The sequence below is a fragment of the Phascolarctos cinereus genome, unplaced genomic scaffold (genome assembly GCF_003287225.1).
Source record: "Phascolarctos cinereus isolate Bilbo 61053 unplaced genomic scaffold, phaCin_HiC Scaffold_5;HRSCAF=322, whole genome shotgun sequence".
Taxonomy (NCBI): Eukaryota; Metazoa; Chordata; class Mammalia; order Diprotodontia; family Phascolarctidae; genus Phascolarctos; species Phascolarctos cinereus.
The window spans coordinates 463,660,084-463,676,187 of record NW_027555958.1 but is presented as its reverse complement, the minus strand read 5'-3'; the positions used below and the strand labels follow the sequence as shown (position 1 = coordinate 463,676,187).

Below are 16,104 nucleotides of genomic sequence, written 5' to 3'. Positions count from 1 at the left end.
TGTGCCTCTTCTGCCCTTTTCCCCCTGCTTAAGTAAGGCGTATACCATTCGTCACGTCGGCATGTTCCTGGTTTTTTACCCAGGTGATCTGTGATGCTGCTGGTGCCTGGAATGATTAACCGTCTCCAGGTGTCAATAATGTTAGTCACATGCTACATATTGGAAGTCTTCAAGCCAGCAGACTTTAGTCTGTTCAACCCAAAAGATCTTGGGTCCCATTTTTCATGAGGGAGAAGGGCCTTTGGAAGCCTTTTCATTTTCCTTGAAGTCTGACTGGGGGAAAAAAAAAGCTCTGCAGCAAATCTTAGAGGAGGCATGTCCTTGGCTGGCTGTGTAGAGAAAAAGCATGAGTGGCCAGGGGGGGATTCCCTGGTGGGTGATGAGAGGGCCTGGAGGTGGGAAGGTGCTCCGCCCATCCATTGGGCCGAGAGCCTGTGGTTATAACCGGGCATCCATGGGTGCTTGTGGCCGTGGGAGGTTGGTGGAATGTTTCTCATGTTTCTGTGCCTCTGCTGACACTGCTGAGATGGAAGTCTCTTTAGCCGGTGACCGTCTGGTCTCCAGTGCTGACGATCTGTGCTTTCCTTCTCTGCATCTAGTGGTTCTCCTTTAGAGGCAGAGGTCACTCATCTTCATGCTGGAATTTGAGGGAAGGGCTAAACATGTAATCAGGCTCGTTCAGGGTCTTAGGCCTTTTCTGATCGATTCCTGTTTGCGTGATTGTGTGCTATTTCATGAACCCCTGAAGGACCTGGGGGTTTGGGAGGATCCGTGCACTATGCTACAATGGCTCGATCTGCCGTGAGACCTGCCAGCCTTCACTTAAATCGCTCCCGGAGCCTCAGTAACAGTAACCCAGATATATCTGGGACTCCTACATCTCCGGATGATGAAGTACGGTCAATTATTGGAAGCAAGGTAAGCTGACATGCGTGTCATGTCTTTCCATGAATTTTGTTTGCATTTTATGAATAGTGTGAAGGGGAAAATGTCCAGTTGTTTGTGGTCTTATTTCTGAGGTTCTTTGGAGTGGCACGTACCTGAGAATTCTGTGTAGGTGTTGTTCTCTGAGTAGATAATCGAATTTCTTTATGAAAATGGTAAATATCCCTATTATCCTGAACTACCTCGTGTACTTTGTAGAAAACATAGACTCTAAAGAAACCAATCTGTCGCCAGCCCTGATCGGCTGGGCCAGCACGTCCGGAGCAATCTTTTGTGTGCTGGCGAAATCTCTCATTTCTGATCTAGAAGCTATCAGAGACATGCCCCTCTCACTCTTTCTGCGCCCACACCAGCACCCCAGAGCTCATGGCCCTCCGGAGCCTGAGATAAAGGCACCCTTGGGGGGGGCCCCATGCCTGGGGACCCATCATAAACTGATTTGGGTTAATAAATGCTTGTTGGATTGCATTGAATCGAGGTGGGCTCTTGTCCCACATCCAGGCCTGTTTTCTGGGCTTTTTTGTCCCTTGGGGAGTAACATGATTGCCTTGCACTAGGCAATGGTGTCATCATAGGAGGTCTGATAGGTGCCTGCTCTGCATGTTAGGGCTTAGAGCATTGCCTGGGGCTCTGCCCCATGTGTCAGACTGACCCGGGACCACTGCTGCCTCTCGCGGATCCCATTAGAAGGAGTTCATAGCTAGGAGGAGCCCACTAATGGCTTGTCTTTGCTGGCTGATGAGACTGGTGTCTACCGAGCCCTCGGCTTGTGTGGCTAGAGAACCTTAGGAGCTGCTGTGCTGGACCTTGGTCACGGACCTGACTCGGCGCCGCGGAGCATCTGCACATCACGACAGCGATGCCTTCCCTGGTCAGCCTTCATGACATCTTGTTGCCCACCACTCCTTTTTGAACTAACCTGTAATTTCTTAATCAGAGACCCAAGGCAAATTGTTTAACCTAATGATTTTTAAACTATAAAAAAAAGCACATTAAAATAGGACTCCAAGAACATAAAGACCCGCTCAATCTCCTTAGTTAGGCAGTCGTGGCCTTTTTTGGGGGGCCCGAGGCAGGGGCAAGCACAGATTATGCACCAGTGTGCTGCACATGCGTGGGCTCCTGGGAGACCACATACGTTTAACCAAAGCAGTTTTTGCACACATAGTATGGCGAAAAGCCTCACCCTTAGGAAGCTCTTCCTAGGACAGGCTGAGTTGAGGATTCAATTTATTTCTAAACTTGAAAGTGGGATTGTCTCAGTAAGTGAGTCTGAGCCCTGGCTCCAGAGGATTTTTCATGCCATCGAGCCTGGGGCAGCGTGTTCTCCATAGAATGCCCTGAATGTCTGTGAAGCTTCCATCAGGTTACCATGGAGGTAGCATGGAGTGTTATTTGCCCAAGACTTGTCCTGCCAAGGATCAAAAGGTCTTAGGACAAGAAATAGTAAATATTTCAGAATGATATCGTCCTTAATTCAAGTGATATTTCAGGACTAAGCATGTTAGGCATGGACCTTCCCTGCTGGACGTCTGTCATTGGTGTAGCTGAAGTGAAATGGCGTAAGGGGGTCATTGCTGTTTCAGAAACAGGTGTCGTAAATGGATGATGTCACTGAGGGCATTGCCACTTTGCCACGCCTTGTGGTTGTAGAATATTTAACAGAGTGATCGTGACACGGCATTGGTTGGAGCCACTCTAGGAGTATCTACCAAAGTGGCCACCCAAGACGGGGAATGTAGGCCGGGTGACATGGACCTTTTCTAAAAGGATCAAAAAGCATTTCTTTTTTTTTGTTTGTTTGTTTTTGTTTTTTAGGCAATTGGGGTTAAGTGACTTGCCCAGGGTCATACAGCTAGTAAGTGTCAAGTGTTTGGTCTGAGGCCAGATTTGAACTCAGGTACTTCTGACTTCAGGGCCAGTGCTCTGTCCTCTGTGCCACCTAGCTGCCCCTCAAAAAGCATTTCTTAAGGCCTGAAATGTGCCCGGCACTGTGCTGGCTGAGCCACAGAGACAAAAAGGGAAACGTTCCTGCCCTCAGGGAGCTTGAATGCTATTTTAGGATCTGTGTCTGTGAAACGAGAGAACCAAAATGTGTGCAAGGTGGTGAAGGCAGCCCGCCCCAGGACGCTGCTGTCAGCGTCAGGGAGGGCCTGGGGAGCAGCTGGCCTTTGCCTGAGCTCGTAGGCAGTGAGGAACCCTAGGACGTTGGGGTGAAGAGCCAGGCCTGCCCAGGCCAGGGGTCCACAGAGATGGAGGATTGGATGCAGGGACCCACAGGGCCGCTGGGCCGGCTGAGAGAAGGAGGTTGTGAAGGTCTCCAGACCGCCATTTGTGTGTGCTCCTGCCAGTGACAGGGAGTAATCGGACCTCACGGGGCAGGGTGATCAGAAGCGCAACAAAGCCTGTTTGGATTAGAGAGGGGAGAGGCAAGGCAGGCAGGCAGGTCGAGGCTGTCAAGAAGTCAGGGCGGAAAGGTACCCCACTCCTGTGGGGCTGTTGAAGCTCATCTTCTAATGACATTACCACTGTCTTCTTCTTAGACAGGCTGACAGCCGCCAGTCCAGCGTGGTTTATAGAGCTTTGATGCTGGGTACTTAACAGATAGACTAATAGGATAGGTGCTTTTAAGAAAGGAAAAAACAAAACTTTGAGATTGTAAGAAACCCCAATTTTGTTCTTTTCTGTCACCAAGAATATCACTTATTATCTGTGATTTACATATTTCAGATTCATTGATAAGGAGCAAGTCTTTTCCTTTATTAATTCATATAATATGAATGGGAGACTTTAAAGTCAGTTATCAATGAATTTTTATCAAAACCATAGAAAATTTGAACCTAAGCCAACATCTTTGTGGCCTCAATCAATCAACAAGCATTTATTAATTGCCTCCTGTGTGCCAGGCCTTGTACTGGGCACCAGGAGTACAGTGACATAAATGAAGCAGGCTTTCATATGTACTGTACATGCCCCTCCAAACATAGGCTCGTGTCCATCTTCTTGGCTGATGTCGCCAGGCATGTTGGCCAGGGACCAAACAGCTGGGCCGGAGGGCTGGAGACAGGCCTGGAAGGAGAAAAGGAGCCAGCTTGGGCTTCTTCCTTATGTTCTTGCCTGCCTTAGAACCCAGATCTGCTCCTGCCTGGCTCCAGGATGGACTGATGGCCTTTAGAGTCAGTTAGACCCAGGAGAGGCAGGAGTGGAGAAGAGAAGGCTTAGTCAGGACATAAGGAGGAGCATTCTGCAGGCCATTTCTTAATCAGCTCTTTAGAAATGAAACAAAATGAAAAGCCTGCTGAAAAAAAAAAAGAATAAAATTTTATTGAAAGGGAAGAAAAGTAACAAAGAGGCTCATAGAAGCATTTTTTAACTCTCAGAGAATAGAAGGAAACCCAGACAAGCAGGACAGCTTTGAAATGAGCATCCATAGTCGTGTTCTTCTGGGCTGCATCCTGTGTGGAAATGGGCGCCATGTTTGTTAAGTTCAGAACAGAAAAAACAAATGTTGAGCCCAGCAGGAGCTAGCATGTCCTTGTCAGCACTTTGATGCCCCTTGGTCCTGCCAGCTTCACTCCCCATTCATCCACACATGTCCTTTGTGCCCCCACCTTATATTGCTTAGATTGTGCCCATTTGACCATAAAGCTTCAGTCTCTGGTGTCCCCAATTGGTGTTTTTCATAAATAGAAGTTAAGGACATTATACTATTCCAGGATGCTATTAAATAATTTTCTGTAGTGTCTTACACAGTAGGATGTAATCGGGTAACTTGGATGAACGAAAATACTAGTGCCTAAAATGTTGTTCCTTTAACAGTACTAATGAAAGACATGTTGGCATTGAACACATTAGTTCTTAAAAGACTGGATTTCTTGAAGAATATTCTGTAGCATGCAACATGTAATCTTTCTTTCCTTTCCCAACTGCTTTCTATTATATGCTTAGGGCTTAGACCGCTCCAATTCCTGGGTTAACACTGGTGGTCCAAAGGCTGCCCCATGGGGATCCAACCCCAGTCCAAGTGCAGAGGCAACACAGGTGGTGTCTACAGCATCAGAGGTTTCTTTATTGGCTGCTGATATCTCCCTCTAGAACGTTACTTTTTAGTCCATACTATGGTTTCAGTGGCTTGCTTTTCTCAATTTTGGAAAGTTCATGATTTTTTTTAATTAGCACATTCCCCCACCACATGCATGCATGAATACCACCCAACGTACCAGTGATGTCCCCTCTCCACCGCTCCCCTCCCCCACTCCTGCCTACATTTCTGTGGATGCTGCTTATGAAGTTTGGGTCGTCTGTAGCTTAGCACCTGTCTGGTGGGTTTGTTCTCACTCCTATCTGCAAAACCACAGTGTTCCATTCTTATTTAAAGTCTCTAATCATCTTACCGCTTTCATAAAATATTTAATATCTTGTCATATTTACATAACACTGAATAGTAAAAATGGTGATAAACTGAAGCTGAATTTAAACTGAAAGATGAATGCTGAAAGATTAAGAACCAAAAGTAAAGATATGTTTTAATTTGTATTGTGTTGCAAAGGATGAAATTGGTAGTAACTTAGTTGAAATAGTTGAAATCACTTACCTAATTCTAGTTGCCTGCTGCTTTTAGATTCTGCATGACGTAGAACATACATCTCAACTGTCTTTGATCTATAGGAAGAAAAGTTAACTTTATCCCCCAGAATGCTACCTCATAATTATCATTGCAAATGGCATGACCAACATCGCACACTATTCCTAATGCAAGGATTTGTAGAATATTGACTGCCCCCCAAAAAACCAACCAAACAAAAACCCTCCAGACATTTTGAGTGTTGATTGGGCAAAATTGTTTGAATATTTGTTCTGTGACCATTGAGAAGTATGTTGCTTTTAAAGAAAGGTTTTTTTTTTCTTACTGGATATGTGCATGTTTACAGACTACAACTGTGAAAGTTTCATTCTTTGCAGCAGTAGCTATATGTAGTTCCATTAAAATACCCATATTTCCTTAAACCTTTTTTTAATCCATTGAAGGCATTTGAACTTTTTTTTATACATTGTTGTCAGACTGTTTGAAGCAGCTCAAGATGGTGGATAGCAGACTGGGAAGAAAAAAAAACTGGCTTTTGACAACAGAAATTAAACCCTATTATTGACAAGTATTTAAAGTTGTACATTATCTTTGAGCTGCGAAGTCACCCACAGCAGACTTTAATGCTCTGTCATCATTCATTCATCTTCACTCCATAGGCGATGGATCGAAGTTGTAATCGTATGTCTTCGCACACAGAGACGTCAAGTTTCTTACAAACATTAACGGGACGTTTACCAACTAAAAAGGTAGATTCAAGTGGAGACAACTGATCTTTGGGGGAAAAAGCCATCAGATTCGTCACTGTTCCATAGGAATGTTTCCACCAGCGCCTCAGGCACCAAGATGCCAGCTAGAGGGCTCCCCTTGCTCGGGGGCTGCTCCGCTGTACCCATGGAACGTAGATTCGTTTATGTGATGCAGAATCCGCTGGGGTTGACTCTTTTCTCAGAGCCTGGTGAATTAAAGCTTAGTCATTTAATTTCACTGCCAAAAATGTACCAACCCTTAATATTGCTTCTGTAACTGCTTCTGTTTTGTGTTTAAATCTCCAGGGAAAGGAAGATGAGTTAGAAAAATTATCACTCTTAGTAAGATACGTTAATTTGCTTCCCTTGTGCACAGTTGTGTTAGTCCTTTCTCATATTAATTAATATGCACTAATTTGCGAATTGCTTTGTATGCATATCCATTATGCTATAGGAATGAGGAAGGAATTTTGTATTTTTAAAAAATGAACTGAAGTTCCTGATAACATGAGAAATAAAGGCCAGATTTTCAAAGGTGTCACTTAAATTGTACCAGCGAAGGTTGTGAGAAACCCTCCAAGCTATCCATTTGAAGCCACGGACAAGAGCTAACACATGTTCGTGGCTAGTTCCTGCTCATATTTGCAGGCACAGTTTAAGGGCCCTTTCCCATCTGGCCTTGTACAGTTCCATTTTGTTCCAAGATACCATGTAATGTTTTCGGCTGCCAGCACCCCATCATCTCACATGGTTGCACAGTCGTTTCGTTAATGGATGTCATCCCTGCATCCCCCAGATTGGTCATGTGCCGCCTTTTGCTTCTTTTCATTGTTTTCCTTGTATCTTTTGTCCCAGTGTTGGCATTGCCCCCGAGCTCTGCCTGCTGAGGTAGTGCCTGTATTAACTCTGGATTTCCTCCTGGGTAGCTTTTCCATGAGGAGCTGGCTTTGCAGTGGGTCGTCTGCAGCGGCAGTGTCCGTGAGGCAGCTTTGCAGCAAGCCTGGTTCTTCTTTGAACTGATGGTGAGCGTGCGACCACGTGTGGGCGTAGTTCTTGCGGTTCTCCCTTGCCGCTGGTCTTCGGCTCCACATTTCTCCAGGGCAGAGGGCTGGACGGCTGGGTGGTTAGTTACCGGGTCACAGGGAAACGGGAACCTCTCTCAGTTACTGCTGAAATCAGACGGGGAAAGAAAATGGTCCTGGAGTTTGCAGCATTTGTACTCATTCATGATGAGTATTTGTGACTGGCCGTTCACATTCTCTTCAGGTGAAAAGCATGGTGCACCATTTGTATTTTACGGATAAGCTTGACGCTCCGAGGAAAAACCGCTTTCCAGAACGCTTCATGGACGACATCGCTGCGCTCGTCAGCACGATTGCCAGCGACGTCGTTTCTCGGTTTCAGAAGGTGAGGATGATGTCACTCTTGTTCCAATCTGCTCTGGGGAAAGAGCCAAGCTTTTCAGTGAGTGTCCCTTTAATTCTGTGTTCCGGTCTCCTGTTCTCTAGGACGCAGAAATGGTGGAAAGACTCAACATGAGCCTGGCCTTCTTCCTCAACGATCTATTGTCTGTCATGGACCGAGGCTTCGTCTTCAGCCTCGTCAGGGCCTGCTACAAGCAGGTGAGATGTGACGGGCGCTCCGCAGCGCTGGCTGGGCATCAGGATGTGGGGCGCGTCGGGAGCTGGCAGTGGGATGGAGCTGGCAGTGGAATGGCTCAGCCCCCCTGCTCCCGAGTGGCTCCTCTTCTCTCAGGACCAGGCCCCTGGCCATCCGGGCCCTTCTCCCACTAATCCCACGGTTCTCTTTGGCCCACCAGGTGTCTTCGAAGCTTTACTCGCTACCAAACCCAAGTCTCTTGGTGTCCTTGAGGCTGGACTTCCTGAGGGTCATTTGCAGCCATGAACATTATGTCACCCTAAACCTGCCCTGCAGCTTACTCACGCCGCCAGCCTCGCCATCCCCATCAGTGTCGTCTGCAACATCTCAGGCAAGTGGAGGGAAGAGGGAGCAGACCACCAGGACTCGGTCAGGGAGCCTCATTAACTGCCTACTGTGCGCCAGGCATGGTGCCAGGCTGAGGGTACAAAGAGAGACTGAGTAGCCCTGCGCACACTGAGCTTACAGGCTGTCCACACGTACACATGTAAGATAGATGGGGCATACTGTGTACGTACAAATGAAGCATTTATTGAGCGCCTAGTGTGTCCCAAACACTGGGAGGAGAATCCAGGCAGCCCCTGCCTTCAAGGAGCTCACAGTCTAATGGGAGAGGCCGCACGTGGGGAAAGTTTCAGCTATAAGCCAGACAATAATAAAGGTCCCCTGGTCCTTAGGGCACAACAGCAAAGCAGTGCTCAGGCCCCTTCTTCTGCATCATTTCCACTGATAAGATCCTCAGTTTCTCAGGTTGAACCACTGGAAGGGCCAGGGTGACGGGAGCTTTCCCTTCTGGTCCCTGGTAGCTGTGGCTGCAGCCTCTGCAGGAGCAGTCCCCAGGCAGCATGTCTGCGGGGCCCACCAGGATGACGGCTGAGGCTCTCAGGTCCAGGGTCCTGGGCTATCCCCATTAGGATCTGAGGGGACTGCCAAGGAGTCAAGGGGGAAATAGTGGTCTGACGCACCTGGCCCATTTTGCCCCCTGCTCTCCTTCAGGGGCCCTGCTACTTTAGCAAGGTTGTCCTGCCTGCCTGGGGTGAAGGCTGTCCCCTTGTCCCCAGGACCTGCTTTTCCAGATAATATAGATAATAATAATCCAGGTGAGGCATATGCTGAAAGCAGGACTGCTTGTCTGGGGATGGGGCCCTTGTGCCCGTCTGCCTGTTGGGAATACACACTCACACACACACACACACGCTCACACATGCTTGCACACACACATGTTTAGTTGCAGAAGACGCATCAGCCGGTTGGGTGATCGAGACTGGTCTTGTGTGGGAGCTCGCACTTGATCTGAACTTTGCAGGAAGCTCAAGGCTCCAAGAGGAGGGAGGAGGAGGGAGGCCATTCCAGGAAGAGCCTGGGGCCGAGGGAGGGCGTGTCACAGAAGGGCAGAGAGACCAGGTGGCCTGGATGGAAAAGCACGTGAAGGAGTGAGTAGCATCTGAGAAGACAGGAAAGGGAATATAGAACAGGGTTGTGAAAAAGGTTAAATGTCAGATAGGGCTCCTTATATGTTTAATCATGGAGGCCATAGGGTTCCCTTGGACCTTAGTGAGTGGGGGGTGAAATGGTGCCCTTTAGAAAGGTGACTTTGCCAGGAGCCTGCTGGGATGGGCCAGTTGAGAGGCGATGAGGAACAAAACCAGGCTGGTTCAGGAGGAGTCCTGAAAAAACAAAGAAAATGTCAGGGCCAGAGAAAGCAGAAAGGAGAAGGGAATAGAATGAAAAATGCCTGACTGTTACCAAGAAGGGAATACTGGTCCAGTCGCATTAGCGACCTCGGGTTGCTTCTGAAAGAGTTTTAGCATTCCCAAAATCAGAATTTCAGATGTATGCACCTTGGAAACCTTGAGTTGGGTGTTTTGTTTAGAACTGTTTTACATAATGATGTTGTATTCACTGAGCATCTGAGTTGGGACAAGATCCATGGTGTGTGGTAGAAGTCTTTGTGCCGCCTGCCTCTCTGCTCGAGCCCTCATCTCATTGTACGTCTTCTCTTGATTGCCTCAGCAATGACCATGGATTCAGTCACCATTTATATGCAGGCACCTCCCAGATCTGGGTACTGACCCCTCCTTTCCCTTATGAGCTCCTCCTCACCCATTTCCTGCGTCAGCTCTCCCAACTGGATGCTGTTCCACAGGCATCCCACACTCGGCATGTCCACGCTGGAACTTGGCGTCTTCCCCAGCCGAACCTGGCCCTCTTCTGAACTTCCTTATTTCTAGTGGGGTGACCACCTGGCGTTCATTCCTCCGTTGTGCAGACTCAGTCACCCTTCCCTTGGATCCCCACATCCAGAAAGTTACCAGTGGCTTCTCTGACGCCTCCTCCATCCACCTGCCAGAGTAATCTCTTGAAAGCACAGATTTGGCCGTGTCTCGCCCCTACTCAGAGGGCTCCAGTGGCTGACTGTGCCTTGACAGGCTGATTGCGCACAAGGGTCGCGCCAGACTGGCCTCTCGTTTGCCTTCTGTCTCCCATCTCTGCCATGGCACCACCCCTGTGAAGCCCTCCCTGACCAGTGTACATCCCTGCCCGGAGGTCAGTGCTCACTCTCCTCCCCCCACAGTTATGCAGGATGTGCTCCTCTGGTTACGTGCTGCATCTTCCCCATCAAATGGAAGCTCCTTGAAGGAAGGGACTGGTGTTCTCAAACTTTGTCATTGTGTCATCAGCACCTCAGAGTTCCTTGCACATAGGAGGCACTTTAAGAATGTATGTTGTATGGGGGACAGCTAGGTGGTACAGTGGATAGAGCTCCTGCCTTAGAATTAGGAGGACCTGAGTTCAAATTCGGCCTCAGACACTTGACACTTACTAGTTGTGTGACCCTGGGCAAGTCACTTAACCCCTGATTGCCTCACGAAAAAAAAGAAAAGAAAGAAAATGTACGTTGGTACGTTTTTAGACTTGGTCAGTGTGAGAGTTTATATTGCTTACCTGTGAATATCTGTGACAAGGATTTTTTTCCATATTTGGGAGGAAGTGGAAGAGAAAGGAAATTCACTTGTAGATTTTCTTAAAAAGGGAAAAAATGTGTTGTCTTGGCTTTGCATAGAATTCCCACATTGTAGACCACGGCCGTGGTAGAGGCTCACTTTCACGCACACTTTTTTGAATTGTTTAGTGAAATGACTTCTTATTTAACTCATTTTGCTAGTGGGTATATGTCTACTTTGTAGCCAGTCGATAGTTTCTGTCACAGTATCTTCTAAGGTGGTGTTGAGATTGCAGAAGTAAAGAGAAGAGATGATGGCTGCTTAGGGAATCGAGAAGGACTAATAATCTTAGTTTTATTATCTCAGCTATCTACATTTTATATATGTTGATATGAACTATTGTAGTTTTTTTAATTCCTAAAAGAAGCCGTAGTTAATTTAAACACATAACTGAGTAGTATTAAAAAGAAAAAAGCTTGGGGAATCATCGTAAATTTCTATGTCCTTACTTAAATAAAAGTTAACGTTGTTATATTACTATTCTCTGTAATGTTTTATTGACTAAAATTAGACTTTCACATAAATTCCTTTGCAGTCTTCATTTCAAGGGTCACCAGAACACAAACTAAATTTTAATTTTAATTAAGAATGCAGAAATGTTTACTTGTTGAAAATAGTAAATTCATGGTGACAGTTTTCTATAAATGATGTGAAAACCCAGTCATTGGTTATTCATGGGTTTCACCATCAGGAGCAATGACATGTTTATTAGAAATGAAAAAAATTTGCAAATGAGATCAGTTAAAACTCCTTGAATGCCTTTGTAACCATTTGCCAAGAAAATGTAATGACGAGGTTTCTTGATCTCTCCCTGCCACGCTCTGAAGAGACCAGGAAATGAACAGGTTTTATAGTTTGTGAGGTTCCCTCTAAACAGTTCATGATTTTTCTGGAAATGCTCTCGATGTTTACAAGTGTTTCTTTTGCACTCTAAGGAAGATCAATAAGTGAATCTGGGAGAAAAAGTGCTTTGCTGTTTGTTTTTTGTGAGTGTGTTTATGTGTATCCTTTTATGTGTGTATCATTGCTCTTTAAAGAGTTGGGTTTTTTTTGTTTTTGTGTTTAGTGAGGCAGTTGGGATTAAGTGACTTGCCCAGGGTCACACAGCTAGTAAGTATCAAGTGTTGGGTCTGAGACTGGATTTGAACCAGGGTCCTCCTGACCCCAGGGCCAGTGCCCTATCCACTGCACCACCTAGCTGCCCCGAAGAGCTTTTTTAAAAGTGAAAAATGTTCTCAGCAGAAATAAAGGAAACTTGAAGAACACTACTCCCCTTGGAGAGCAAAGGAGGGGCTGTCCTCTGCCCTGTAGGTGAGGGCCCCATTTCTGTGGCACTGCCGTTCTTACGCTGCCTCTTTGGGTTTTTCCGCAGAGCTCTGGATTTTCCACAAATGTCCAAGACCAGAAGACAGCAAACATGTTCGAGCTGTCTCTGCCCTTCCGCCAGCAGCATTACCTGGCGGGACTCGTGTTGACTGAGCTGGCCATCATCTTAGACCCTGATGCAGATGGGTGAGTAAGGCAGTCTTTGCCTGGCACGGGGCCAAGGAAATGTCCTTCCTGTCTCTTTGTAGTCTGGAGCTGAGTTCGAATTCGTGTTCTGCTGCTGTGTGCCAGGTACAGGGCTAAGCACTGAGAATACGAATAGAAGCTGAGAGGTCCCTCCCCTTGAGGAGCTCCCACTCTACTGGAGAAGACAACCCATGGGAAGAACCTAAAGGGAAGGAGAGTAGTGGAGGCTCCCCATGTCAGGGCATGGCAGAGTCAAAGGAGAGGCTGCCGAGAAATGAAGGCACTTTCCCCAAATGGAGGGAGTCCTGGGAGGAGCCAACCAGCCAGAGGAAAGGGCCAGAGGGACAGCCAGGGTCCAGGGCAAGAAGCCCAGGGGCAAGGAGCCCCGCAGGGAACATCCGCAGAGCCAGGAGTGGAGCCTGGAGAGTGCTGAGCTTTCTGGGAAGCATCTATTAATCCTGTACTTCTGGTGGGGGAGATGGACCCCTCCCTCCACGGGGTGCTCCAGTTGGAATTCAGGCCAAAAAGAAGAAATGTTTCTTTTAAAAAGGGGTCATGTGCTGCTCCAGGGCCTCATGCAGGGGGGGTGTCAGATGCTGGCACGTGATGTGGATGAGGACAGCAGCCTGTGTCGCAGAAGCCCTTGGGGCAGATGCTGGGATTCAGGGTGAGCCCAAACCCAGCCCACACTGGGGCCACCAGCGGTTCTTCTTCATTGCATGAGGATCCCCTTGTCTGTAGAGATGCAGAACATTGGGCCGAGCTTTCCCAACATGCCCCTCAAACTGAATTCTGGAGCGGCAAACAACAAAAGGTCAGAGGGAGATGTGCTTCCACCCGGGGAAAACATAGGAGATCGGGAGGTGAGGTCTGCAGCGTGGGGGAGGAGGCTGGCCTGGGGCCCACGTGGATGGAACCCCAGCGTGGGGCCAGGTGGGAGTGACAGAGCAGCAGCAGCTTCCTGAACTCTCAACTTAAGAGCTGGGAAGGTGACCCCGCAAATGCTGAGGAGATCGGGAGACCCCGTATTGGACCAGACGCTGTTTGGCAGCTCCATTGCCATTACCACTTGTGGGCCATGTTTCAAGGGCAGAGAGAGAGTGGAGCAGGGAGCCCGAGGGGCATTATCACTTGTGGTCCCAAGGGAAAAGGGGCCCTGAGGAGCAGTATCAAATGTCATCCCAAGGTATCAGGGACCTTCCCAGGTAAGGACCGGAATACAGACCAAGAAAGTGGTGACCACACCACCTTGGAAGCACTGAAAACTTCCAGACTCCCAGAAGTAGTTCTGAAAACAGCAGTGCCAAAAAGCCTGAAGCTTGAAAGAGTGTCCCTCCACCCCACATGTTGGGAACAGCCCAACGCTAACATAAAGTTCCACATCAAGAAATAGGGTTGGAAAATGAGCAAATAACAAACAAACAAACATAAAGACCCTGACCATAAAAAACCACTGTGGTGATAGGGAGCTCAGAAGAAGACAGTGGTGTCAAAACAGCTATAAGCAAAGCGTCAAAGGAAAAAAATACAGGAAAAATATGTGACACAAGCCTAACAAGAATTCCTAGAAGAGTTAAAAAATTATTTTCAGAATCAGAGTGATAGGAGGAAAAATTAGGTAAAGAAATGAAAGAAAGGAAGAAAATTATGAAAATACATTGGTAAAAGAGTGGCCAAAAAAAATTCATGAAGAAAAAAAAACCTTAAAAAACCGAATTGGTCCAATGGAAAAAGATACAAAAGCTCACTGAAGAAAATAACACCTTAAAAATTAGAATTGGACAAGTGGAAGCTGACTCCATGAGACATCAAGAAACAGTGAAACAAAGTCAAAAAAATGAAAAAATAGAAGAAAATTGAAATATCTCTTTGGGGAAAACACCTGACCTTGGAAAAATAGATGTAGGCGAGATAATTTAACAGTTTTTGAATTACTTGAAAGCCATAATCAAAGAAAGAGCCTCACATCAGATTTCCAAAAAATAACTAGTTGGAACAATGAACAATTTCATCAGAGTTGCAGGATATATAAGAAACTCACAACAGTATTTCTACATACTGCCAGCCAAACCTAGCAGGAAGCAATAGAAAGAGAAATTTCATTTTAAATAACTGTAGGCAATATAAAATACTTTGAAGCTTGCCTGCCAAGACAAACTTAGGGATGTATGAACACAGTTACAAAACACTTTTTACACAAAGACAGATTCTAAACAAGTGGAGAAATGTTAATTGTTCATGGTGAGGCCAACCCAATATGATAAAAATGACTATTCTACCTAAGTGGATTTACTCATTCAGGTCATAACAGACTTTATAAAGCTAGAAAAAAATAATGAAATTCATCTGGAAGAACAAAAGGTCAAGAATATTAACAGAATCAATGAAAAAATGTGAAGGAAGGTGACTTAGCAGTTCTAGATTTCAAACTAGTATTACAACATGGTAATCCTCAAAACAATCTGGTATTGGCTAATAGAGAGGTAGATCATGAGAATAGGTTAGTACACAAAACACAATAATAAATGACCATACTAATCTAGTAGTTGATGAATCCATAGATGCAAACTCTTGGGGTAAGAACTCAGCACTTGACAGAACATTGCTGGGAAAACTGGGAAGCGGCTTGGCAGAAACGAAGCACAGACCGACATCTCCAACCATGTGCCATCTGTATTTTAACCAGAAGGTTAAAGTGGATGTGATTTGGACATAAAGGGTGACGTCATAAATACATTGAGAACATGAAAAATGTACCTGCCCAATTTATGGATAAAGGAAGCATTTATGACCAAACAAGAGATAAAGGAAATTAGAAGAAGCAAAAGAGATCATTTTGATTACATGACATGAAGAAGCTTTTGCACAGGCAAAAAGTAATATGGCCAGATTTAGAAGGAAAACAAGAAGTTGGTTTTTGAAAATTTGCCACAGGTTTTTCCACTAACGGTCTTATTTCTCAAATACAGAGGGAATTTGGCCAAATTTATAAAAATAAGAACCATTCTTTAGTTGATAAATGGACAGAGGATATAAATCGGCAGTTTTCAGAAGAAGAGATCAAAGCTGTCAGTGGTCACATGAAAAAAAATGCTCTAAATCACCACTGATTAGAGAAACATAAATTAAAACAACTCTGAGATACTACCTCACATCTATGAGACTGGCTAACATGACAAAAAAGGAAAATGATAAATGTTGGAGGAGATATGGAAAAATAAGGACACTAATGCACTGTTGGTGGAGTTGTGAACTGATCCAACCATTCTGGAGAAAAATTTGGAACTATGCCCAAAGGGCTATAAAACTCTACATACCCTCTGACCCAGCAATACCACCACTAGGTCTGTATCCCAAGGACGTCCATAAAAAAGGGAAAAGAAACCATTTGTACAAAACTATTTATAGCAGCTACTTTTGTGGTGGCAGAGATTTTGAAATTGAGGGGATGCCCATTAATTGGGGAATGACTGAATGAGTTGTGGTATGTGATTATAATGAAATACTATTATGCTATAAGAAATGTTGAGCAGGCAGACTTCAGAAAAACCTGGGAAGACATACATGAACTGATGCAAAGTGAAATGAGCAGAGCTGAAGAGAATACTCTTGGCAACAATACTATATGATGGTCAGCTGTGACTGACTT

At 45.9% G+C, this 16,104-nt stretch overlaps 1 protein-coding gene across 9 annotated transcripts in view; it reads left to right on the top strand.

Annotated features, from left to right (window-relative positions):
• The window catches only part of DOCK7 (dedicator of cytokinesis 7), a 174,056-nt gene that overhangs the window by 117,103 nt on the left and 40,849 nt on the right, over window positions 1–16,104 (top strand). For 6 of the 9 annotated variants that reach the window (XM_020993039.2, XM_020993038.2, XM_020993037.2 and 3 more), the window contains exons 22-29: window positions 749–918; window positions 4,894–4,986; window positions 6,190–6,279; window positions 7,206–7,301; window positions 7,546–7,686; window positions 7,788–7,901; window positions 8,099–8,269; window positions 12,316–12,455. In XM_020993039.2, coding sequence (XP_020848698.1) covers window positions 749–918; window positions 4,894–4,986; window positions 6,190–6,279; window positions 7,206–7,301; window positions 7,546–7,686; window positions 7,788–7,901; window positions 8,099–8,269; window positions 12,316–12,455 — 1,015 coding nt within the window. The remainder of the gene's footprint in view (window positions 1–748; window positions 919–4,893; window positions 4,987–6,189; window positions 6,280–7,205; window positions 7,302–7,545; window positions 7,687–7,787; window positions 7,902–8,098; window positions 8,270–12,315; window positions 12,456–16,104) is intronic. The other 3 variants (XM_020993043.2, XM_020993042.2, XM_020993040.2) reach the window with 1 other exon arrangement.